At 44.0% G+C, this 25153-nt stretch overlaps 1 protein-coding gene across 6 annotated transcripts in view; it reads left to right on the top strand.

Annotated features, from left to right (window-relative positions):
* The window catches only part of LOC101033438 (cyclic AMP-dependent transcription factor ATF-7), a 114119-nt gene that overhangs the window by 62143 nt on the left and 26823 nt on the right, over positions 1 to 25153 (top strand). For 3 of the 6 annotated variants that reach the window (XM_074402688.1, XM_039472072.2, XM_074402685.1), the window contains 2 exons: positions 12526 to 12622; positions 21651 to 21802. In XM_074402688.1, coding sequence (XP_074258789.1) covers positions 12574 to 12622; positions 21651 to 21802 — 201 coding nt within the window. In that variant the 5' untranslated portion in view covers positions 12526 to 12573. The remainder of the gene's footprint in view (positions 1 to 12525; positions 12623 to 21650; positions 21803 to 25153) is intronic. The other 3 variants (XM_074402686.1, XM_074402687.1, XM_003939239.4) reach the window with 2 other exon arrangements.

The raw sequence follows: 25153 nt of genomic DNA, 5'->3' as shown, positions 1-25153 counted from the left end.
GAGGTCAAGAGTTTTTGAGCAGCCTGGGCAACATAGCAACACCCCATTTCTAAAGTATACAAAAAAACAGCCCATGGTGGTGCAAAGCTGTAGTCCCAGCTACTTGGTAGGCTGAGGTGGGAGGATTGCTTGAGCCCAGGAATTTGAAGTTACAGTGATCTGATAAGGCGGTACAGGTTCAGGGTGGTATGGTTGTAGACGAGGTTCCAGTGATCTATGATCACATCACTACACTACAGCCTGAGCTACAGAGTGAGACCCTTTCTTAAAAAAAAAAAAAAAAAAAAAAAAAACAGGCCGGGCGTGGTGGCTCAAGCCTGTAATCCCAGCACTTTGGGAGGCCGAGGTGTGTGGATCACAAGGTCAAGAGATCGAGACCATCCTGGTCAACATGGTGAAACCCCGTCTCTACTAAAAATACAAAAAAATTAGCTGGGCATGGTGGCGCGTGCCTGTAATCCCAGCTACTCAAGAGGCTGAGGCAGGAGAATTCCTGAATCCAGGAGGCGGAGGTTGTGGTGAGCTGAGATCGCGCCATTGCACTCCAGCCTGGGTAACAAGAGCGAAACTCCGTCTCAAAAACAAAAACAAAACAAAACAAAACAAAAAAAAAAACAAGCCCAAGTATAGATACTGAATTAAAAGAAAGTAATTCTGCCCAGAAAGTGCTGCCAAACCCAGAAACTTTGGAGGAAGGGGTAGTTAGGTTTCAGTATAAATGGCTTTTCAGAAATGTAAACTCAGTTTCTTATATTATTTATTCATAGTTTAGGCACTCAGGGCTCATTTTCTAATAACTAACGAGTTCTAATTGTCTCCTTCCCCCAGTCTGCTCTTCTAAAACAAGGAAAGGAACATGAATTCATCATGGGTCAGGATATTAAGAATGTTTTTAAATGTGAGGCAAGTCCTCATGAAAACTGGAGCTGTGGTGGCCAAAAGCAACATTTCAGGAATGTGTCTGGCTAGGAGTTGAGTGCATATTGCAGAGAAATATCATTGGTCACGATGCTTTACCAAGGATTTAGCTTGAAACTGTTAACATTCCTAATCCCCATATGTTTGTGCCTGGCTCAGAATCAAAAGGCAAACATTTAGTTTTAGTTTGACCTTATGTCTCATTTGCCCTGAGCCTTCATTTCAGGTCTGTTCAGTGCTGCTATTTCAAAATACTTGTAGAGAATAGGTTAAATGAGATTAGGAAAAGAACTGCAGCATCTCTAGGCCTTAACTTGTTTAGAATTATCCTGCAAAGAAAAGTTACTTTTCTAATATAATACCTGTCTCTCTTGATATTTAAAAAAGTAAAGAGGAGGCCGGGCGCGGTGGCTCAAACCTGTAATGCCAGCACTTTGGGAGGCCGAGGCGGGTGGATCACAAGGTCGAGGGATCGAGACCATCCTGGTCAACATGGTGAAACCCCGTCTCTACTAAAAATACAAAAAATTAGCTGGGCATGGTGGCGCCTGCCTGTAATCCCAGTTACTCGGGAGGCTGAGGCAGGAGAATTGCTTGAACCCAGGAGGCGGAGGTTGCGGTGAGCCGAGATCGCGCCATTGCACTCCAGCCTGGGTAACAAGAGCGAAACTCTGTCTCAAAAAAAAAAAAAAAAAAAAGTAAAGAGGAGGGAACTAGTTGAGTATATGCTGTGTCCAAGGTACTCTACTGTTTTATATAATTATTTCATTTAAAAGCTTAAGAAAATGGGGATATAAGGGAGGCTTCTGTGATGTCTGAAATGTTTCATATCTTGAACTAGGTTGTGATTACAAAGGTATATGCAAATATAAAAATTAAAAATTCATTAAGATGTACACTAAGGATTTTTGTGTTTTGTTTTTTGGTTTTTTTTTTTTTTTTGAGTTGGAGTCTTGCTCTGTCACCCTGGCTGGAGTGCAATGGCATGATCTTGGCTCGCTGCAACCTTTGCCTCCCAGGTTCAAGCAGTTCTCCTGCCTCAGCTGCCCGAGTAGCTGGGACTACAGACATGCACCTCCACGTCCAGCTATTTTTATATTTCTTGTAGAGATAGGGTTTCACTGTGTTGACCAGGCTGGTCTCAAACTCCTGACCTCAAGTGATCCGCTACCTCTGCCTCCCAGAGTACTGGGATTATGGGTGTAAGCCACTGCACCCAGCCCATTTTCTGTATTTTATACCGCAGTCTTAAAAAGGCCAAGCATGATGGCTCATACCTGTAATCCCACCACTTTGGGAGGCTGAGGCAGGACGATCGCTTGAGCCCAGGAGTTTGAGACCAGCCTGGGCAACATAATAGGACCCCATCTCAAAAAACAGAAGGAAAAAGAAAAAAGTTTAAAAATCTTAAGACTTTATTCATTGAGATTTATTTCTTATTTACAGTTTCCACCATCTTTGTTCTTCAAGCCATTCCTTTTTTTTTTTTTTTTTTTTTTTTTTTTTTGAGACGGAGTTTCGCTCTTGTTACCCAGGCTGGAGTGCAATGGCGCGATCTCGGCTCACCGCAACCTCCGCCTCCCGGGCTCAGGCAATTCTCCTGCCTCAGCCTCCTGAGTAGCTGGGATTACAGGCACGCGCCACCATGCCCAACTAATTTTTTGTATTTTTAGTAGAGACGGGGTTTCACCATGTTGACCAGGATGGTCTCGATCTCTTGACCTCGTGATCCACCCGCCTCGGCCTCCCAAAGTGCTGGGATTACAGGCTTGAGCCACCGCGCCCGGCCTTTTTTTTTTTTTTTTTTTTTTAATAGAGACAAGGTCTCACATTGTTGCCCAGGCTGATCTTGAACTTTTGGGCTCAAGCCATCCTCCCACCTCGGCCTCCCAGAGTGTTAGGATTACAGGTGTGAGCCACTGCGCCCAGTCCATCCTAACTCTTTACTTAGCTCTGTTCATTTAGTAAGTTTGTGAGGAGGACAGATTCTAGATTCTCCTATTACAAAAGGATAGGTAAGAGTAAAACTTCCTAGAAATAAAATAGAAAGAGTTTTTACCAAAGGTGTCCCATGGAAAGTTAATTGGGAACTATACTTTGCTTGTCCATTCTGTAAGTAATATCAGTTTTCAAATGGACTTCCTCATAGTCCTGACATTCTATTTTATGCCTCTTAATATTTCTTAAATGAAAAGAATCTTCTTTCTCACTACTTTTTTTTCTTCATGAGGGAGTACAAATCAAAAGTAGCCAAAATTGTTTTGATTAGCTTCTTCTGTATTATCTCTTGGTTACTAAGAAGGCAATGCATGAAAATTCCGTGCAATCTGTTCTCCCAATTACAGTGCCTTCTGTCTCCATCCTCCTAAGTTCCCTATCCTAAGTATTGGCAGATCTGGAGCACATCAGCCATTTTATAACACGAGGCTGGAAGTTTTTTGCCTGCTTTTCTTCTTCCAAGTTTCAGGTCTGAAAACATGTGTTGGCAGTTTGGAAAAGGAAACTAAAAAACAGCCTTTTTTCTTATTTCTTTTTCCCTTCCCCTGTTATTCTGTAGCAGGATTTCTCAACAGATACAACTGATATTTGGGGTTATGTAATTCTTTGTTTTGGGAGGCTGTGTTGTGTACCATACAATATTTATTAGCATCTCAGGCCTCTACCTTCTAGAGGCCAGTAGCATCCTCCCAGTTGTGACAGACAAAAACGTCTCCAACCATTGTCAAATGTCCCATGGGGGACAGAGTTGCCTCTGGTTGAGAACCACTGCCACATGCTATAAGCTGCATTTAAAGAAAATGGATTTAGGGAGAAAGATTTAAGATTGGCACATGATTAAAATTCCCATGGGATCTTGGAGCATGTTATCTAGATTAGAGCTGTCCAAAAGAAATATAATGCAAACCACAAATGTGAGCCACATACGTAAGTTTTAATTTTCTAGTAGCTACATTAAAAGGTGAAAGTAAACATGTGAAACTAATTGTAATAATATATTTTATTTAACCCAATATATCCAAAATAGTATCATTTTGACATGTAATCAAAATAAAAATTATTAACAAGATATTTTACGTTTTTGTTTTTTTTTTGTACTAGGTCTTTGAAATCCAGTGTTTGTTTTGATTTTCAGTACATTTTAATTCAGACTAGCCACACCGCAAGTACTCAATAGCAGTGTGTGGCTAGTCGCTACCATAGTGGACAGTGCAGATCTAGATGATCTTTGTCTCCAGATGGGTGTGTAAATTAGTCTTGGCATAAAGGAGGGGAAGAAACTGTCCTGATTTTGTATTAAGCCTTCTGCTGCCTTAGAGATGGTTATTATATTTACCCTACAGTGAGGGTGAGTGTGTTCCCTGAATGAGTAGCTATTTGCCAAAACCTTAGACATAGGTAAAGCCAAAGAACAAAGGAATATCCTTTAAGGGCATTAACAAATAAGGGGCTGGGCACGGTGGCTCATGCCTGTAATCCTCACACTTTGGGAAGATGAGGCTGGCAGATCACTTGAGCTCAGGAGTTCAAGACAAGCCTGGGCTCCTGTCTGTACAAAAAATACAAAAATTACCCGAACATAGTGGTGCACGCCTATAGTCCCAGCTACTCGGGAGGCTGGGGTGGGAGGATTGCTTAAGTCTGGAAGGCAGAGGTTGCAGTGAGCCGAGATCGCACCACTGCACTCCAGCCTGGATGACAGAGCAAGAGCCTGTATCAAACAAACGAGAAAACAAACAAATGAGGGAACTAGATTTTTTTTTAAAGGGAATAACTTAAGGAAATATTTTGGGGAGTCCCTTCACCCATTTTAATTCAATAGAATATATTTTTACTTAGGTCAAAAAAAATTTTTTTTTTTTTTATACAGAGTCTTGCTCTGTCGCCCAGGCTGGAGTACAGTGACATGATCTCAGCTCACTGCAGCCTCTACCTCCCAGAGTCAAGCGATTCTTTGGCTTCAGCCTCCTGAATAACTGGGATTATAGGCACACACCACCACGACCAGCTATTTTTTTTTTTTTTTTTTTTTTTTTTTTGAGATGGAGTTTCACATTTGTTACCCAGGCTGGAATGCAATAGTGCAATCTTGGCTTACCACAACCTCAGCCTCCTGGGTTCAAGCAATTCTCCTGCCTCAGCCTCCTGAGTAACTGGGACTACAGCTGTGTGCCACCAGGCCCAGCTAAATTTTTTTGTATTTTTAGTAGAGACGGGGTTTCACCATGTTGACCAGGATGGTTTCGATCTCTTGACCTTGTGATCCACCCGCCTCGGCCTCCCAAAGTGCTGGGATTATAGGCATGAGCCACTGTACTCGGCCTATTTTTTATATTTTTAATAGAGATGGGGTTTCACCACGTTGATCAGGCTGGTCTCGAACTCCTGACCTCGTGATCTGCCCATCACAGCCTCCCAAAGTGCTGGGATTAAGGCATGAGCCACAATTCCCAGCCCAGCTCAAAATTTTTATCATTTAATAACATTTTAGCTATTTTTAGTCAGGCACAATGTTGTGTACCTGTAGTTCCAACTACTCAGGAGGCTAAGGCAGGAGACTCAGTTGAGCCCAGAAGTTCAAGAACAGCCTGGGTAACATAGTGATAGCCCATCTTATTAAAAATTACTCCTGATAATAATTTTAGCTATTTTAATTGAGAAATTGCTTTCAGAAGGATGGTTTCCTAAGCATGAAGTTAATTACTAATCTAGAGAATTTCTTGTTTTCTTATGGGTATCCATTCCACCCTTCCCTTGCCATGAGTGAGGGTGCACCAAGCTGCCACAGCCCCCTGGCTCAGCCTCACTCACCCCAGTTGTGGTCAAGGACAGGACAACTGGGACTCAGTATTCTAGAGCATTTCTGAAGTGTTAACTCTTAATAAATGAGGGAAAATATGAGGACTAAACAAAACAATAGCTGGATTGGTAATCACTTTGTTTTTTGGATTTTTTGTTTTGTTTTTGCTTTTGTTTTTGAGACAGAGCCTTGCTCTTGTCACCCAGGTTGGAGTGCAATGGCATGATCTGTGCTCACAGCAACCTCTGCCTCCCAGGTTCAAGGATTCTTCTGCCTTGGCCTCCTGAGTAGCTGGGATTACAGGCACCTGCCACCATGCCCGGCTAATTTTTGTATTTTTAATAGAGACAGGGTTTCACTGTGTTGGCCAGGCTGGTCATGAACTCCTGACCTCATGATCCCCCTGTCTAGGTCTCCCAAAGTGTTGGAATTACAGGCACTAGCCACTACACCCGACTTGGCAATCACTTAGACATAAAGCTTCAGTAAACTTTTATTCTGCGCCTAGGCATATAAGAATGGTATTAGAAATAGGTTTCGCCATGTTGCCCTGGCCGGTCTCAAACTCCTGTGAGGCCTGTTGCCTCACAGGCACCACTGTGCCCAGCCTAGAGTAATGTTGTAAAATTCATGAAATACATAGGATTACAAAGGAAATTGATGATGTTATAATATGGTTTTCAAAAACACATGAAAAAAAAAGGCTGGGCACAGTGACTCACGCCTGTAATTCCAGCACTTTGGGCGCCCGAGGCAGGTGGATCACTTGAGGTCAGGAGTTCAAGACCAGCCTGGCCAACATGGTGAAACTACTAAAAATACAAAATTTTTTTATCTACCAAAAATACAAAAATTAGCTGGGCCTGGTGGCAGGCACCTATAGTCCTAGCTGCTTGGGAGACTGAGGCAGGAGAATCACTTGAACTTGGAAGGCAGAGGTTGCAGTAAGCTGATACTGCGCCACTACACTCCAGCCTGGTGAGACAGAGTGAGATTCTATCTCAAAATATATATATATGTATATGTGTGTGTATGTATGTATATACACAAAAAAATATATAATATATGTGGTTTTCTATTAATGTATTAAATAAGTTCTAGTGGTGGATTTGGAACTATTAATACCATAATTTCATAGTGATGAGTATAAAGAATATTTTGAGATATTTTATAACTCCAGCATCATATGAGAATATATGTGATTTCCATTATGAATTAGGAATGATAAATTTTAGTTGGAGTTTACTGAAAGTAAAGATGAAATATTTTTCCTGTGTTCACATTTATCAAACCCTCTGAGATTCTGTTGAGTGGGAGAGATCCCTCCAGCCACTTTCAGTTCTCTTTGGGCCCCAGCTTTTGATTTGGAAAAACAAATAGCTTAAAGGTAGTCCAGCCGGGTGCGGTGGCTCACGCCTGTAATCCCAGCACTTTGGGAGGCAGAGGCAGGTGGATCACGAGGTCAAGAGATCGAGACCATCCTGGTCAACATGGTGAAACCCCGTTTCTACTAAAAATACAAAAAATTGGCCGGGCGCGGTGGCTCATGCCTGTAATCCCAGCACTTTGGGAGGCCGAGGCGGGTGGATCACAAGGTCAAGAGATCGAGACCATCCTGGTCAGCATGGTGAAACCCCCTCTCTACTAAAAATACAAAAAATTAGCTGGGCATGGTGGCGTGTTCCTGTAATCCCAGCTACTCAGGAGGCTGAGGCAGGAGAATTGCCTGAACCCAGGAGGCGGAGGTTGCAGTGAGCCGAGATCGCGCCATTGCACTCAGCCTGGGTAACAAGAGCGAAACTCCGTCTCAAAAAAAAAAAAAAAAAAAAAAAAAAAAAAAAAAAATTAGCTGGGCATGGTGGCGCGTGCCTGTAATCCCAGCTACTCAGGAGGCTGAGGCAGGAGAATTGCCTGAACCCAGGAGGCAGAGGTGGCAGTGAGCTGAGATCACACTACTATACCCCAGCCTGGGCAACAGAGCAAGACTCTGTCTCAAAAAAAAAATATTGCTCAAGGGTGGCATGGAGGAAGCTGGGGGTCAGGGGTAGGCAGCAAAAAAAGAACAAGACTAGAGGACTAATAAGGTAAGTCAGGACTATGTAGCAAAGTTACAGCAGAGGGGAGTTGTTTGTTAACATATTGAACAACCAGAGCAAAACCTGATAAAGATTTAAAATCTTTCTTCTGGCTCATTTTTGAGCAAACTAGATTTCTGATAGTTGAAGAGGCCTTCTTACTTGAAAGTCATTTTTTTTTTAAATAGAAATGGGTTCTCACTACGTTGTTCAGGTGGTTTTGTACTCTGGAGTGGCCTCAAGCGATCCAACCACTTGACCTCCCAGAGTGCTAATATTATAGGCATGAGCCACTGCACCTAGCCAAAAATTAGTCTTTAGATTCCAGAACAATTTTTCAAGCTACCTCTTTGAAATTTCCTTTAAGTACCTATAAACGTATTTTTGACAAAGATTGTTATAACATTATCAGTATATATATATATATATATATATTTTTTATGAGACAGGGTTGCACCGTGTTGGCCAAGTGGGTCTCAATCTCCTGAGCTCATGATCCACCTGCCTTGGCCTCCCAAAGTGCTGGGATTACAGGCGTGAGCCACCACGCCCGGCCATCAGTACTTTTTTTTTCTTTCTTTCTTTGAGACAGAGTTTCGCTCTTGTCGCCCAGGCTGGAGTGCAGTGGCGTGATCTCAGCTCACTGCAACCTCTGCCTCCGAGTTCAAGCAATTCTCCTGCCTCAGCCTCTTGAGTAGCTGGCATTATAGGTGTGCACCACTATGCCTGGCTAATTTTTGTATTCTTAGTAGAGACAGGGTTTCACCATGTTGGCTAGGCTGGTCTCCAACTCCTGACCTCAGGTGATCCACCTGCCTTGGTCTACCAAAGTTCTGAGATTACAGGCATGAGCCACAGCTCCCAGCCAACATTACAAGCACATTTTGAAAACTTATAGCCCTGCATAATCTACTACTCGTCATATCCCCTTAAAATTATATTTTTTAGGCCGGGCACAGTGAATCACGAGATCAGGAGTTCAAAACCAGCCTGGCCAGTATGGTAAAACCCCATCTCTACCTTAAAAAAAAAAAAAAAAAAAGCCAGGCGCGGTGGCTCAAGACTGTAATCCCAGCACTTTGGGAGGCCGAGGCGGGTGGATCACAAGGTCAAGAGATCGAGACCGTCCTGGTCAACATGGTGAAACCCCATCTCTACTAAAAATACAAAAAATTAGCTGGGCATGGTGGCTCGTGCCTGTAATCCCAGCTACTCAGGAGGCTGAGGCAGGAGAATTGCCTGAACCCAGGAGGCGGAGGTTGCGGTGAGCCAAAATTGTGCCATTGCACTCCAGCCTGGGTTACAAGAGCGAAACTCCGTCTCAAAAAAAAAAAAAAAAAAAAAAAATTAGCCGTGCATGGTGGCGCGTGCCCCTAGTCCCAGCTAACTGGGAGGCTCAGGCAGGAGAACTGCTTGAACTCAGGAGGGGGAGGTTGCAGTGAGCCGAGATTGTGCCACTGCACTGCAGCCTGGGTAACAGAGCAAGACTCCGTCACAAAAAAAAAACAATTTTTTTGGGCTAGGTGCAGCACGTCATGCTATAATTCCAGCATTTTGGAAGGCTGAGGCAGGGAGTTTGAGGTTTGGGAGTTTGAGGTTCAGATCACCTGAGGTTGGGAGTTGGAGTTTGAGACCAGCCTGGCCAACACCGTGAAACCCCGTCTCTACTAAAAATACAAAAATTAGCCAAATGTGGTAGTGGATGCCTGTAATTCCAGCTATGAAAGAGGCTGAGGCAGGAGACTCTCTTGAACCCTGGAGGTGGAGGTTGCAGTGAGCTAAGATTGCACCATTGCACTCCGGCCTGGGCGACGAGAGCGAAACTCTGTCTCAAAAAAAAAAAAAAAAATTAGTTTTTTTCTTCATTATAAACTAGATTCTGCTTATTTCCTTTTACCAAATACCTGGCAATCCCAGACCCTCTACAGTGACTTGTTTAGCCTACACTTATCTTACGCCTGGTTAATATACTGTTCCCTCCTTCCCCACAACTCTCTCTTTTTCCTTTTCCTTTTTATTTATTTATTTATTTATTTATTTATTTATTTATTTGAGACGGAGTTTTGCTCTTGTTGCACAGGCTGGAGTGCAATGGCGCGATCTCGGCTCATTGCAACCTCCACCTCCCAGGTTCAAGTGATTCCCCTGCCTCAGCCCCCCGAGTAGCTAGGAGTATAGGCATGCGCCACCATACCCTGCTAATTCTGTATTTTTAGTAGAGAAGGGGTTTCACCATGTTGTCTAGGCTGGTCTCGAACTCCTGACCTCAGTGATCCACCTGCCTCAGCCTACCAAAAGTGCTGGGATTACAACAAGCATGAGCCATCATGACCAGCCAATTTTCTTATGGAAACATCTATAACTGAAAAAGTTGGTGCCTAGAGTTTACCAATAATAGAGAAAAGTAATGTTTTTGGCTACATTTTCCCACATTTTATTCAGTTTTGTCCTAGATCAATCAGAAACCACTGAGACTGTATTTTTTTATGAGACAAGGTCTTGCTCTGTCACCCATGCTAGAGCTCAGTAGTGGGATCTCAACTCACTGCAAACTCTACCTCCTGGGTTCAAGCAATTCCCTTGCCTCAGTCTCCCAAGCAACTGGGATTACAGGCGCCCACCACCATACCCAGCTAATTTTTGTGTGTTTAGTAGAGATGGGGTTTCACTATGTTGTTGGCCATGCTGGTCTCGAACTCCTTACCTCAAGTGATCTGCCCCCACCTAGGCCTTCCAAAGTGCTGGGATTACAGGCATGAGCCACCACGCCCAACCCTCTTTTTTGAGAAAGAGTCTCACTGGACTACAACGGTGTAATCACAGCTCACTGCAGCCTTGACCTCCTGGGCTCAAGTGGTCCCCCCACCTTAGCCTCTTGAGTAGCTGGAACTACAGGTGAGCATCACCACACCCAGCTAGTTTAAAAATGTTTTGTGGCTGGGCGCAGTGGCTCACGCCTGTAATCCCAGCACTTTGGGAAGCCGAGGCAGGTGAATCACCTGAGGTCAAGAGTTCAAGATCAGCCTGACCAATATGGTGAAACCCCATCTCTATTCTAAAAATACAAAAATTAGCCAGACCTGGTGGCATGCGCCTGTAGTCCCAGCTACTCGGGAGGCTGGGACAGGAGAACTGTTTGAACCTGGGTGGCAGAGGTTGCAGTAAGCTGAGATCACGCCACTGCACTCCAGCTTGGGCAACAGAGCAAGACTCTGTCTGAAAAGCAAATAAATAAATAAATATAAATCATTTTTTTTAATAGAAATGGGGTTTTGCAACAATCCCCAGTAAGTCTTGAACTCCTGGGCTCAAGCAAGCTGTCCACCTCAGCCTCCCAAACTGCTGCAATTACAGGCATGAGCCATTGCACCCAGCCTAGGATTTTGGATCTTAAGCTGGCTTTAGTTGTAAATTCAGGGAATAGCTACTTTCAGGTGAAATAAAGTAGAAACAGTTCAGTGTTGCTTTCCTGATGGGTAGGAGCGAGGTGGGGCCAACTCCTGTGTATTTGGTTTGCAGTCAAGAACTGTGGAAAAGAAGGTGTAGGATTTGGTGGGAAGTATATACCTGATGAAGAAAGTAAAAAGAGGGGACTAACCAATCACCATTTTTAGAAGCAGAAAGAAAAATAGAATCATGTTTCAGAGACTCACTGTGAAAGAGCTGTGGAAAACTGCAGCATCCAGGCCGTTACTGTGTTGCAGGCATGTTTAATGAAGGAATATGGCCAGGAGCCTCAAAGGGATTTTGAGAATATTATTCTTTTGTATTACTGCTGTTCATCTGTTCCCTTCACTCTACCCCTTTTAAGAAGGGATGGGAGCATAAATTATTGTCCAGTAACCCTATTTTACTTAGATATAAACTGGATAGACATAGCCCACTTTTCTTCATTGTCCTTTCACCCAAATCCCAAACAAATAAAATCTCCATACATCTCCTTTTCTCTTCCCTCTTCCTGCCTACAGGCTCCTCCCTACCCTTAAAAAAATATTTTTTGCTGGCATTTTTATTCTACCATTATATAGTCATCAGTATTGTACTGGCCTTTTTATGGCTGATGGAGCCCAGGCGGGCTGCCCGACGAGGGGAGACAGCATTTGGCCGATGGGGCTGGTTTGTGCCATTATTGCTGGCCATTGGGCCTTGGTCCTCTACAGCTCCATCCTGGCTCATTAAAACTCTGAGCCAAATAGCCATGCCGGCGCCTGCTGCAGCACTGTAGGGGCCAAGAAGTTAAATGGTTCTCCTAATCCTGCATAATTTATCTCCCTCTTAGCCCCCTCATAAAAGAGTCCAATTCAGCCCTACCATGGAGAGCTTCATTCTCAATTTCCTATTTTTGTGATGGGCAACGAATGCCCAGCCCTTCCCTTCTCTCTTTATTATTATTATTAAAAATTGTTTTCCCCTTGTTCAATACGAGTGTGCCTTAATGCTTTTTTCATTTGGAGCCTCCTACTTGGACCCCACTTCACCAACAATCTGTCCACTTCTGTTGTTTGGACCTGATATTACAGAGCAGTTGGTGGTGTGGTCTTCCCCCTCTCCTCTTCTCCCAGCCTTCTAGTGCCTTTTTTTCTCCATGCCTTCTCCTCTTCTAGTTTTTTCTCCCTCTCCAGTTCTTTCCAGGGACCAACCTCATTGCAGGATGTTTGGTAGGACATTTTAAAAGGGCACTGAATTGGGTTTTGGTTTTTGTTTTTTCACATCTCCATTTCTGTTTCATTTCAGAGATTTACAAATGAGGACCACCTGGCAGTTCATAAACACAAGCATGAGATGACATTGAAATTTGGCCCAGCTCGAACTGATTCAGTCATCATTGCAGGTATTTGCTGCCCCAAAAGCCACGTGCCTTGGTATCACCAGACAGTTAAGATTAATACCAGAGACCAGATGTACTGGGAGCTATACTCCCCTTCTCCCATTAAGAGCCCTTATGTGATCTGCATTTAATCAGGAAAAAGGAACACTAAGAGCTCCCAAGTTTCTGTTGTACCCTCTACTCTGTTTTTAGTAACAAGATTGTGTTCTGTGGTTTTTGAGGGTAGGTGTGTTGAGGTTTCGTCTTAGCTTTTTTCGGTCTATTACCTTCTTACTTTCTATTTATTAAGACTTTGAAAGATTTACAGACAAAAGATGCCTTTGACATTTTTCCCTACCCACAGTGAAGGGGTGAACAAAAGAATGCAAAAAAGCCAAGCCAGCCTGACTGCTTCTCTTCCACTGGGTGTCAGTTTTCCTCCAGCAGGCAGATTGTCAGTTCATAAATTCAACTTCCCTTGTGAACCCAGACACCATTGAGGGAGCATTTCCAAAGCTCAAACAAGACATTTAGTCAGTGGGACTTTTCTAAGCCAATTTGGGTGACCTGGAACCTCTCAGCAGTTGTTGTAGATACTGTCTTGCTTACATATGCCATTCTCAAGGGAGCCCTCTTAGCAACTGCTCTCAAACCAGGCAGCAATTCTGCTGCACCATTTTCAGCTAGACAGATATAGAAACCAAAGTGAGCTTTTTCTTTTGATCCATGAGCGGTTCTGATTTAGCTCAATTTAGGCAAGCTTAACTCGATATTTAATTTCTAAGGTATTTAGTTGGTAGTTATTGCTTTATAACCCAGATAAGACAGAGTTTCTGTAAGTATTACTAGCCAAAATGCTTTCACAGACTTGGAAAAGGAGAGACAGAACTTCCTTGTCATACTTCTATACATGATGAAAGGGACTTGCCACTTGCCCTTACAGACCTCCTATTCGTCATTAATTCTGCAAGTATTTATTTCATATCTACTGTGTACACCAGGCACATTTGCCAGGAGCTTATAGATTTGTAATCCTTAGGAAAAGGACATAAATGGGAGCATTGTCATTAGTGATCCTTAAGAAAACCTGGGGGAAGGTCAGGTGTGGTGGCTCATGCCTGAACACTGGGATCAGTGTTCTGGGAGGCCAAGGCAGGAGGATCACTTGAGGCTGCAAGTTCAAGACCAGCCTGAGCAACATAGGGAGACCTCTACAAAAATGTTTAAAAATTAGCTGCATGCCTATAGTCTTAGCTACTTGGGAGGCTGAGATAGGAAGATTGCTTGAGCCCAGGAGTATGAGGTTACTATTATCGAGCTACTGCACTTCAGTCTGGACCACAAAGCAAGACCCTGACTCTAAAAACAAAAGGAAAAGCTGGGCGAGATCTTAGGGAATAGTGGATCGGGTATACATATAGTAAGACATAATTAATTCAGGGCATATATTCATAAAATCGTAGTATTTGCAGACAAGTATAAGTTAGCACTACAAACTATATGAACACTAAACGAGTTAATATTAAGTAGAATTAATCAGAGGAGGTTTATTTGAGAGGTACGTTTGGGGCAAGTTTATAAAGTTGGAGAGATTATTCCAAATTGGTGGAAGGGTCTACTCCAAGTCTCCAGGGGTGGTAAGGAAGTTGCTCCAGGACACTCTCAAGGAGAAAATGTGTTCTTCTGTTACTCTTTGCTCTCAGTTCTGGAATGCTCATCTTGTTGCACATGACTTCAGCTATCATATATCTACACTGGTAATTCTTACATCTCCAGTTAAGACCTGGTATGTCATGTATTCCAACCCCTTACGTGAACATTTTTACTTGGCTGTCATTCACATCTTTATGTCAATGACTGAACTTACCTCCTTGTCTTCTAAACCAGCTCTTTCTCCTTTATTATTTATTAATATCAGTATTCTTAAAATCTTGGTTGTTTTATTCTTCAGATTCTTTTTGTTTTATTCCTTTCTGTTGTCCCTACCATCACATTCTTTATGCTTAGATTCCTCCAAAGTCTCCTAGCTGGCCTCCTTGATTAGTCTCTCATTCTAATCCATGTTGTATACATACTATTGAAAAGCCGGTCTTCCTTAAATTCTTCTCTTCTAGTCAAAATCTATCATTACCTTCCTGTTATTTCTTTATTTATTTTTATTTATTTATTTTTTGAAACAGGGTCTCATTCTGTCGCCCAGACTGAAGTGCAGTGGCATGATCTTGGCTCATGCAACTTCCACCTCTCAGGCTCAAGTGATTCTTCTGCCCCAGCCTCCTGAGTAGCTGGGATTACAGGTGCACGCCACTACCACCAGCTAATTTTTGTATTTTTAATAGAGACAGGGTTTCACCATGTTGGCCAGGCTGGTCTTGAACTCCTCAAATGATCCACCCTCTTTGGCCTCCCAAAGTGCTGGGATTATAAGCCTAAACCACAACACCAGGCCCTTTTCTCTTACTTTAAGACTATTTAAGGCCAGACACAGTGGCTCATACCTGTAATCTCAGCACTTTGGGAGGCCAAGGCAGGTGGATCACCAGAGGTCAGAAGTTCAAGACCAGCCTGACCAACATGGGGAAACCCCATCTCTACTAAAAATACAAAATTAGCCAGGCTCAGTGGCTCATACCTGTAATCCCAGCACTTGGGAGGTTGAGGCGGGCGGATCACACGAGGTAAGGAGTTCAAGACAAGCCTGGCCTCCTTGGGAGGCTAAGGTAGGAGAATCGCTTAAACCTGAGAGGTGGAGGTTGCAGTGAGCTGAGATTGTACCACTGCACTCCAGACTGGGCAACAGAGCAAGACTCCATCTCAAAAAAAAAAAAAAAAAAAAAAAAAAACATGCAAAATACAAAATTAGCCAGGCATGGTGGTGCACACCTATAACCTCAGATACTTGGGAGGTTGAGGTAGGAGAATTGCTTGAGCTCGGGAGGTGGAGGTTGTGGTGAGCTGAGATTGTGCCATTGCCCTCCAGTCTGGGCAACAAGAGAGAAACTCTGTCTCAAAACAAACAAACAAACAAAGACAAAGGCTGGATTTTCAGGCTTTTCATAACCTAGCACCATGGCATTCACCCAAGTTTTAATTTGTTTCTTGTTTTGGGGGGTATTTTTTGGAGACAGAGACTTGTTCTGTTGCCCAGGCTGGAGCACAGTGGTGTGATCACAGCTCACTGCAGCCTCAAACTCTTGCACTCAAGCCATCCTCCCACCTCACCCTCCCCAGTAGCTGGGACTACAGATGTGCACCACCACACCCAGCTAAGTATTTTATTTTTTGTAAAGATGGGTTCTAGCTTTGTTCCCCAAGTTGGGTCTTGAACTCCTGGCCTCAGGCAACCCTCCCCCCATCAGCCTTCCAAAGATCTGGGAGGTGTGAGCCACCATGCCACATCATAGTGTTTTTGTACACTATGATGCTTTCTACATATATTAGTTTTATTTCCTCAACTAGAAAGCATTATCAGCTGAGCACTGTGACTGACACCTGTAATCCCAGTACTCAAGAGGTCAAGGTGGGATAATCACTTGAGCCCAGGAGTTAGCCTGGGAAACATAGCAAGACCCCATCTCTACAAAAAAATTTAAAATTAACCAGGTGTGGTGGCACATGCATTTAGTCCCAGCTACTTGGGAATCTGAGGCAGGAGAATTACTTGAGCCCAGGAGTTTACGGTTACAGTGAGCTACGATCACCCCACTGCATTCCAGCCTAGGTGACAAAGCAAGACCTTGTCTCTAAAAAAGAATAAAGAAGAAAAAAGAAAACATCTCTGTGGCCTAGTGACACAGTGGCTCACACCTGTAATCCCAGTGCTTTGAGAGGCACAGGCAGGAGGACTGCTTGAGGCCAGGAGTTCAAGGCCACCCCTGAGCAACATGAGACCCATCTTAACAAAATTTTTAAAAAATTAGCCTCAGGCCAGGTACAATGACTTATGCCTCCAATCCCAGCATTTGAGGAAGCAGAGGCAAGAGGATCGCTTGAGGCCAGGAGTCCAAGACCAGCCTGGGCAACATGAAGAGGCACCCCCCTCGCTACAAAAAAAAATTAGGTAGGCATGGTGCCGCTTGCCTGTACTCCAGCCACTCAGGAGGCTGAGGTAGGAGATCACTTGTGTTGAAGAGGTCAAGGCTTCAGTGAGCTATGATGATGCCACTGCCTCTAGCCTGGGTGACTACAGAGTAAGACCCTGTATTTAAAAATAAATACATATATTCATACATACATATATAGCTATGATCACAACACTGCACTCCAGTGTGGGTGACAGAGTGAGACCTTGTATCTAAAAATAAATACATCATTCATACATACAATTAGCTGAGCATGGTGGTACACACCTGTAGTCCTAGCAACGCGGGAGGCTGAGACAAAGATTGCTTGAGCCTAGGAGTTCAAGGTTTCAGTGAGCTATGATCATGCCACTGCACTCTAGCCTGGATGACAGAGCAAGACTGTCTTTTTTTTTTTTTTTAACTTTTTTTTTTTTTTTTTTTTTTTGAGACGGAGTTTCGCCCTTGTTACCCAGGCTGGAGTGCAATGGCGCGATCTCGGCTCACCGCAACCTCCGCCTCCTGGGTTCAGGCAATTCTTCTGCCTCAGCCTCCGGAGTAGCTGGGATTACAGGCACGCGCCACCATGCTCGGCTAATTTTTTGCACCATTAGTAGAGACGGGGTTTCACCATGTTGACCAGGATGGTCTCGATCTCTTGACCTCGTGATCCATCCGCCTCGGCCTCCCAAAGTGCTGGGATTACAGGCTTGAGCCACCGCGCCCGGCCAAGACTGTCTTTTAAAAGAAAACAAGAAAACAGGCCGGGCGCGGTGGCTCACGCCTGTAATCCCAGCACTTTGGGAGGCCGAGGCGGGTGGATCACGAGGTCGAGAGATCGAGACCATCCTGGTCAACATGGTGAAACCCCGTCTCTACTAAAAATACAAAACATTAGCCGGGCATGGTGGCGCGTGCCTGTAATCCCAGCTACTCAGGAGGCTGAGGCAGGAGAATTGCCTGAACCCAGCAGGCGGAGGTTGCGGTGAGCCGAGTTCGCGCCATTGCACTCCAGCCTGGGTAACAAGGGCGAAACTCCGTCTCAAAAAAAAAAAAAGAAAACAGCCAAGTTTGGTGGCTCACACCTGTAATCCCCGCACTTTGGGAGGCTGAGGTGGGCAGATCACTTGAGGTCAGGAGTTCAAGACCATCCTGGTCAACATGGTGAAACCTCATCTCTACTAAAAATACAAAAGTTAGCCGGGCAGGGTGGTGTGCACCTGTAATCCTAGCTATTAGGGAGGCTGAAGCAGGAGAATCGCTTGAACCTGGGAGTCAGAGGTTGCAGTGAGCCAAAATTGCACCACTGCATCCAGACTGGGTGACAGAGTAAGACTCCACGTCAAAAACAAAAACAAAAACAAAAAAACAGCCTGGGCAACATAGTGAAACCCTGTCTCTACAAAAACTATGGAAATTAGTTAGGGCGATGGTGTACACCTGTAGTCCCAGCTACTTGGGAGGCTGAGGCGGGAGGATCACTTGAGCCTGGGAGGCAGGGACTGCAGTGAGCCAAGGTCGAGCCACTGCACTCCAGCCTGAGCGACAAAAGGAGACCCTGTCTCAAAAAAAAGAAAGAAAGAAAGAAAAAGAGGCCAGGCATAGTAGCTCACACCTGTAATCCCAGCACTTTGGGAGGCCGAGGCCAGTGGATCACAAGGCCAGTGGTTCATGAGGTCAGGAGTTCAAGACCAGCCTGGCCAACATGGCGAAACCCTGCCTCTGCTAAAAATACAAAAAAATTAGGCGGGTATGGTGGCAGGCACCTGTAATCCCAGCTGTTTGGGGGGCTGCGGCAGGAGAATCACATGAACCTGGGAGATAGAGGTTGTAGTGAGCCAAAATCACACCACTGCACTCCAGCCTGGGTGACAAAGCGAGACATCATACCCCCGCCCCCGCAAAAAAGAAAAGAAAAGAAAAGAAAAAATATCTTAATTCTCTACAGCCAAGAGCCATGTTTTCTTTTTTTCTCTCTCTATTTTTTTTATAGAGACGGGGTTTCGCCATGTTGGCCAGGCTGGTCTCAATCAAACTCCTGGCCTCATGTGATCCTCCCACCTCAGCCTCCCAAAGTGCTGGGATTACAGGCGTGAGCCACTGTACCTGGCTTTTTTTTTTTTTTTTTTTTTTTTGAAGTGGAGTTTTGCTCTTGTTGCCCATGCTGGAGTACAATGGCCCAATCTCAACTCACTGCAACCTCCGCCTCCTGGATTCAAGCAATTCTCCTGCCTCAGCCTCCAGAGTAGCTGGGATTACAGGCATGCGCGACTATGTCTGGCTAATTTCTGTATTCTTAGTAAAGACAGGGTTTTACCACGTTGGTCAGGTTGGTCTCGAACTCCTGACCTCAGGTGATCCACCTCGGCCTCCCAAAGTGCTGGGATTACAAGCGTGAGCCACAGCACCTGGCCAAAAAAAATTAGTAAGTTTTTACTGAATACTTTCTATATGTTTTGGTGCTACATGAATACACTTGTGTACATGTTTGGTGGAGGAAAGGGATAGGAATATAGGAGTATTGCCCAGATTTAAGACATGGCTCTTAGGCTGGGGGCAGTGACTAAGGCCTGTAATCCCAGCACTTTGTAAGGCCGAGACAGGAGAATCCCTTGAGCTCAGGAGTTCAAGACCAGCTTGGGCAACACAGTGAAGTCCCATCTCTACTAAAACTATAAAATTAGCTGGGTGTCGTGGCACATGGCTGTCATCCCAGCTACTCAGAAGCTAAGGCAGGAGAATTGCTTAAACCCAGGAGGCGGAGATTGCAGTGAGCCGAGATCACGCCATTGCACTCCAGCCCAGGTGACGAGTAAAATTCTGTCTCAAAAAAAAATAAAAATTTACTGATTTTTTTTTTTTTTAAGGATTCATTAGAGCAGATTCATGATTCTCTGATATATTTTCAGTCTGTTTGTTCACAAACCAGAGCCATTTGAAGGTTAGAAGCCGCTTGCAAAGTGAGGAATTAGGTTTAACACAGGGGAGCCTTTAAAAAATTGAGAAACGGGCCTGAACAGCAGGGTGCAGGGGAGTTTTATTTGAGCCTCATATCAGAGGCCTGAAAGTCCCTCTTCTGCCATAGCCATGCCCTTAGCTGCCCCCTCCTGTTCCACTTGAGTTGTGATTCTGTGTATGCCCTTACTAAAGTACTCTCTAAGCATAAGGATGATATTACTTCTACTCACCCAAGGATGGAGGGAAAATGGCTTTATCGTTAGCCAACCAAAGCTGCCAGAGAACCTTTTAAAACTATTTTGAGAAGTAGTGGTAACTTTTGCAAACACTCTGATTCAGAAGAGGTTTTGTTTAAAGTGTTTTTATAAAAATTGTGCTGTTTCCATGGAAAATCCCACTGGACTATTTTCAATTGATCATGCTAGAAGGAGTGATTTTTTTTTTTTTTTTTTTTGAAACAGAGTCTGACTTTGTCACCCAGGCTGGAGTGCAGTGACAACAATCTCTGCTCACTGCAACCTCTGCCTCCTGGCTTCAAGGGATTCTCCTGCCTTACTCTCCCAAGTAGCAGGGACTACAGGCGCCTGCCACCACACCCACCTACTTTTTGTATTTTTTGTAGAGACAGAGTTTTACCATATTGGCCAGGCTGGTCTCAAACTCCTGACCTCAAGTGATACTCCAATCTCAACCTCCACAAGTGCTGGGATTACAGGCATGAGCCACTGCGCCTGGCCAAGAAGGCGTGATTTTAACCCCAAGTCTCACTCCTTAAAATATCATTTAAACATTGTTTTCAGCCGGGCACGGTGGCTCACGGCTGTAATCCCAGCACTTTGGGAGGCTGAGATGGGCAGATCACGAGGTCAGGCGTTCAAGACCAGCCTGACCAATATGGTGAAACCCTGTCTCTACTAAAAATACAAAAATTAGCCAGGCGTGATGGCGCATACCTGTAATCCCAGCTACTTGGGAGCCTGAGGCAGGAGAATTGCTTGAACTCAGGAGGTGGAGGTTGCAGTGAGCTGAAATCACGCCACTGCACTCCAGCCTGGGTGACAGAGCAAGAATCCACCCACCCCCCCAAAAAAAATTGTTCTCTATTTCTGTCATTCATTCTAGTGGTTTGGGGTATGAGATGAATCCCTGAAGTAGCATGCCAAGGAAAGCCATCGTAATAAAGTTAGGATCTGTGAACAAGATTCAGCTCTAAAAAAGCAGCATTGGGAAGGAGAAGCTCAAATCTCAAATTCGAGTTGAGAGCCTTTCTCTTCCCAAGGGCAGAGGCACTATGTTGAGGAGAGATTCGTGCAGCCCCTGTGGGGATGTTTTGACTGGAAGAATTGAAATATTCTGGTTTCCAGAACTCGCTCTGGGCCTAGGTCTCTGTGAAATGAGCCCCACTGTTTGCAGTTTCCATTTCTAGTTCATGATCTTGCTGTCTTATTCCTCAGCCCCTAGATTTGCCTGGAATCCTTCAGAGGGTAACAGACCATTACCTCAGCGACCACTGAAACACAGGCAGTATTTCTTACTTGGTAGCTTTAGTCAGCAAACTCAACCATCTGATCCTCAGTTTCTTCTCATCAGATTTTAACATCCATCTGCTTTTTCTGCTCACTTCAGACTTAGCAGGGAGTGAGTTTACAAAGGAAAACATTGCTTAACTATACTTGGTTTTCAGATCTAGGGGTTTCACAAAACTGTGCCACCTGCATGGGTGGTTTGGTTTGGTTTGGTTTGGTTGGAGGTAAAGGAGGTAAAACTAGCGCTGAGAGAAAAGTGGGTACATGGATAGTCACACAACAAAATACTGTTCTGTCTTCCCCTTGCTGGCTTTGAGGCAACACAACACAGACACCCTCTGGTGGCCTAGCACCAGCCTTTGCCTTCTAGAGCTCTATTAAAGCAAATTTGCCCCAATACAGAGACTATCTGCAAATCAAAAAGTACAAATGCATTTTCTATGTACTACATAATATCAAGTTTTAATTTCAGATCAAAACTAAAAGTTTCCTTTTTCATGTTTACAGATCAAACTCCTACTCCAACTAGATTCCTGAAGAACTGTGAGGAAGTGGGACTCTTCAATGAACTAGCTAGCTCCTTTGAACATGAATTCAAGAAAGCTGCAGATGAGGATGAGAAAAAGGCAAGAAGCAGGACTGTTGGCAAAAAACTCGTGGTATTCAGACCTAGGCTGTTTTTGTTGTGCTTTGGGATAATTTGCTTAATGGGTTAAAACACAAAATCATGGGCTTTTTAGTACAGTCAAGCCAGATAGCAGTCACTAATCCCAGTCAGCCATTCAGGTCTTTAGGAGTTCCAGATGATGGATCAGCACAAGTCTGTCTTCACCGAAAATTAGTCCTCTTGTTCTTTCCGGGGAGTATTAGATTAATAATCTGTTTTTTAAAAATTATTTATATTATAAATATGTTGAAGTTGTTAAAAGGTTATAAATTACTCAGATTTTGTTAGATAACATATTTGTTGCCAAATCCCACTCTTTTCTGAGCTGATCAGACTTCTCAGCTGCACTGTTTTTTTGAATCAGCAAGTCAATAAACATTTATCAAATTTCCACTCTTCTTTGTTTTAATATATGTGGTTTTTGCCTTAAGTAGCTTTCTATTATTATTCAAAGCATTAAAGATAAAAAGGATGTTCTTGCTGTCCTTCAAAGGAAATCAAACAGGACAGTGAAAGAACTAGAAACTATGTCACTTCAGGAACTTTTAAAGAAATAAGTGGCCAAGCACATTGGCTCATACCTGTAATCCCAGCGCTTTGGGAAGCCAAGGTGGGAGGATTACAGGAGTTCAAGACCAGCCTGGGCAACATAGCAGTACCCCCATCTGTACAAAAAAAAGTTTTACAAATTAGCCAGGCATGGTGGTGCATGCCTGTAGTCCTAGCTACTCGGGAGGCTGAAGTGGAAAGATTGCTTGAACCCAGGAGTTCAAGGCTTCAGTGACCTATGATCATACCACTGTGCTCCAGCCTGGGTGACAGAGTGAGACCCTATCTCTTTAAAAAAAAAAAAAAGTCAGAGAGAGTGAGCGAAAAAAGAAAAAAAAAGTCAAGGTGGGCAGCCAGGCTGGGTGCAGTGGATCACAAGGTCACGAGTTCAAGACCAGCCTGACCAACGTGGTGAAACCATCTCTACTAAAAATACAAAAATTAGCTGGATGTGGTGGTGTGCACTTGTAATCCCACCTACTTAGGAGGCTGAGGCAGGAGAATTGCTTGAACCTGGAAGGTAGAGGTTGCAGTGAGCTGAGATCGCACCACTGCACTCCAGCCTGGGCGATAGAGTGAGACTTTGTCTCAAAAAAAAGAAAGAAATTGAGGAAATTTTGGTTGGAAAAGAGATTTAGTGTAAACAAATCTGAGTCTTCAAGAGAATTCAAGTAAAAGAGGGATTACATTTATTCCATGTGGCCCAAAGGTAGAAGTAGGATCACTGGGTGATCTATAATATCTCTACTAAGTGGCCTACATATAATTGAATGCAAAATACGTTCAATTATATGTAGGCCACTTAGTAGAGATATTGTAGAGGAATCCCTTCTAATTCTGAGATGCTGTGATTCTCTAATCCTGAGCCTTTATATAATCAGGATCCCTGGAGGATCCCTTAGTTTGGAAGACCAGAGGAAATACCTGAAGAAGCAGAGTCAAAGGAAGATAGTTCCCATGGATAAGGGACTTGAGGGAAAAAGAAAAATGCAAATATAAAATTTTACTTTGGAATTAGAATTCTAGGTTATTGGTCACTATTTTTAAAATCAAGTCTGTGTTCCTGATTTTCTGGAATCATAAAAGATTCCAATATCTCTATCCCAAAACATATATATTAACACATTAACCTCTCAGTTGTATGGTATAGTGAGGCATGGCATCCTATCAGAATATAGAATAGCTGGAACTGCTTCTGTTTTTCCCTATATTTAAGAAAAAAATTCCATGGAAGCTCTTTCCTTCTAAGAGGGAGTAGTCGGTAAATCAAGATAGCTATACATGACTTTTCCATCCAGTTTAAGTGACAAGAAAGCAAGATAGTATCATTATCACTGGAGTTATTTCCAAGTTCCATAGATTTCTATGAGTTTCTTTTTATGCTAGTTCCCTCAAACTAACAGAATGGGGGCTGCATGGGGCATGGTGGTTCACACCTGTAATCCCAGTGCTTAGGGAGGCCACAACAGGAGGATTGCTGGAACTCAGGAGTTTGAGACCAGCCTGGGCAGCATGGGGAGACCTATCTCTACAAAAAAATTTAAAACTCAGCTGAGTGTGGTAGCACACTCTTGTGGTCCCAGCTACTCAGGAGGCCAAGGCAGGAGGATCACTTGAGCCTAGGAGGTCAAGGCTGCAGTTAGCTATAAAGAAACCACTGCACTACAGCCTGGGCAATGGAACAATACCCTGTCTTTATTTTATTTTATTATTTTTTTGAGACAGAGTTTTGCTCTGTCACCCCGGCTGGTGTGCAGTGGCACAATCTTAGCTCACTGCAACCTCCACCTCCCAGGTTTAAGCAATTCTGTCTCGGCCTCCTCCCGAGTACCCAGGATTACAGGTGCATGCCACTACACCTAGCTAATTGTTTTGCATTTTTAGTAGAAATGGGGTTTTGCCGTGTTGTCCAGGGTGGTCTCAAAGTCCTGAGCTCAAGCAGTCCATCCACTTCAGTCTCCCAAAGTGCTGGGATCACAGGCATGAGCTACTGTCCGTGGCCTAGACCCTGTCTTTAAATAAATTAATAAAGCAGGGATATTCAGTGGCATATATTTGTAGTTCTACTTTTTTTTTTTTTTTTTTGAGGCAGTCTCACTCTGTTGCCCAAGAGTGAAGTGCAGTGGCACGATCTTAGCTCACTGCAACCTCCGCATCTTGAGTTCAAGCAGTTCTCCTGCCACAGCCTCCCAAGTAGCTGGGACTACAGGTGCATGCCACCATGCCCAGCTAATTTTTGTATTTTTAAGTAGAGATAGGGTTTCATCATGCTGGCCAGGCTGGTCTCGAACTCCTGACCTCATAGTCTGCCTGCCCCAACCTCCTAAAGTGCTAGAATTACAGGCATGAGCCACCACACCCAGCTAAATTTCATGTTTTTTTTTTAAGAGAGATGGGGTTTTGCCATGGTGCCCACCCTGGTCTTGAACTCCAGGGCTCAAGTGATCCACCAGCCTCGGCTTCCCAAAGTGCTGGAATTACAAGCATGAGCCACCACACCTGGTCTTATAGTTCCACTTTCAAATGGCAGAACTAGCCACAGTCTTCTCATCATTCATTTTTATTCATTCATTCATTGACAGGGTCTTACTCTGTCTCCCAGGCTAGAGTGCAGTGGTGGAATCATGACTCACTGCAGTCTCCACCTGCTGAGCTGAAGCAGTTCTCCCACCTCAGCCTCCCAAGTAACTGGGACTACAGGCACATACCACCGTGCCTGGCTAATTTATTTTCATAGAGTCGAGTCTTACTGTGTTGCCCAGGCTGGTCTCAAACTCCCAGGCTCAAGCAATCC

Source organism: Saimiri boliviensis, chromosome 7 (genome assembly GCF_048565385.1).
Source record: "Saimiri boliviensis isolate mSaiBol1 chromosome 7, mSaiBol1.pri, whole genome shotgun sequence".
NCBI classification, from domain to species: Eukaryota; Metazoa; Chordata; class Mammalia; order Primates; family Cebidae; genus Saimiri; species Saimiri boliviensis.
This window is presented reverse-complemented; position numbering and strand designations above follow the sequence as displayed.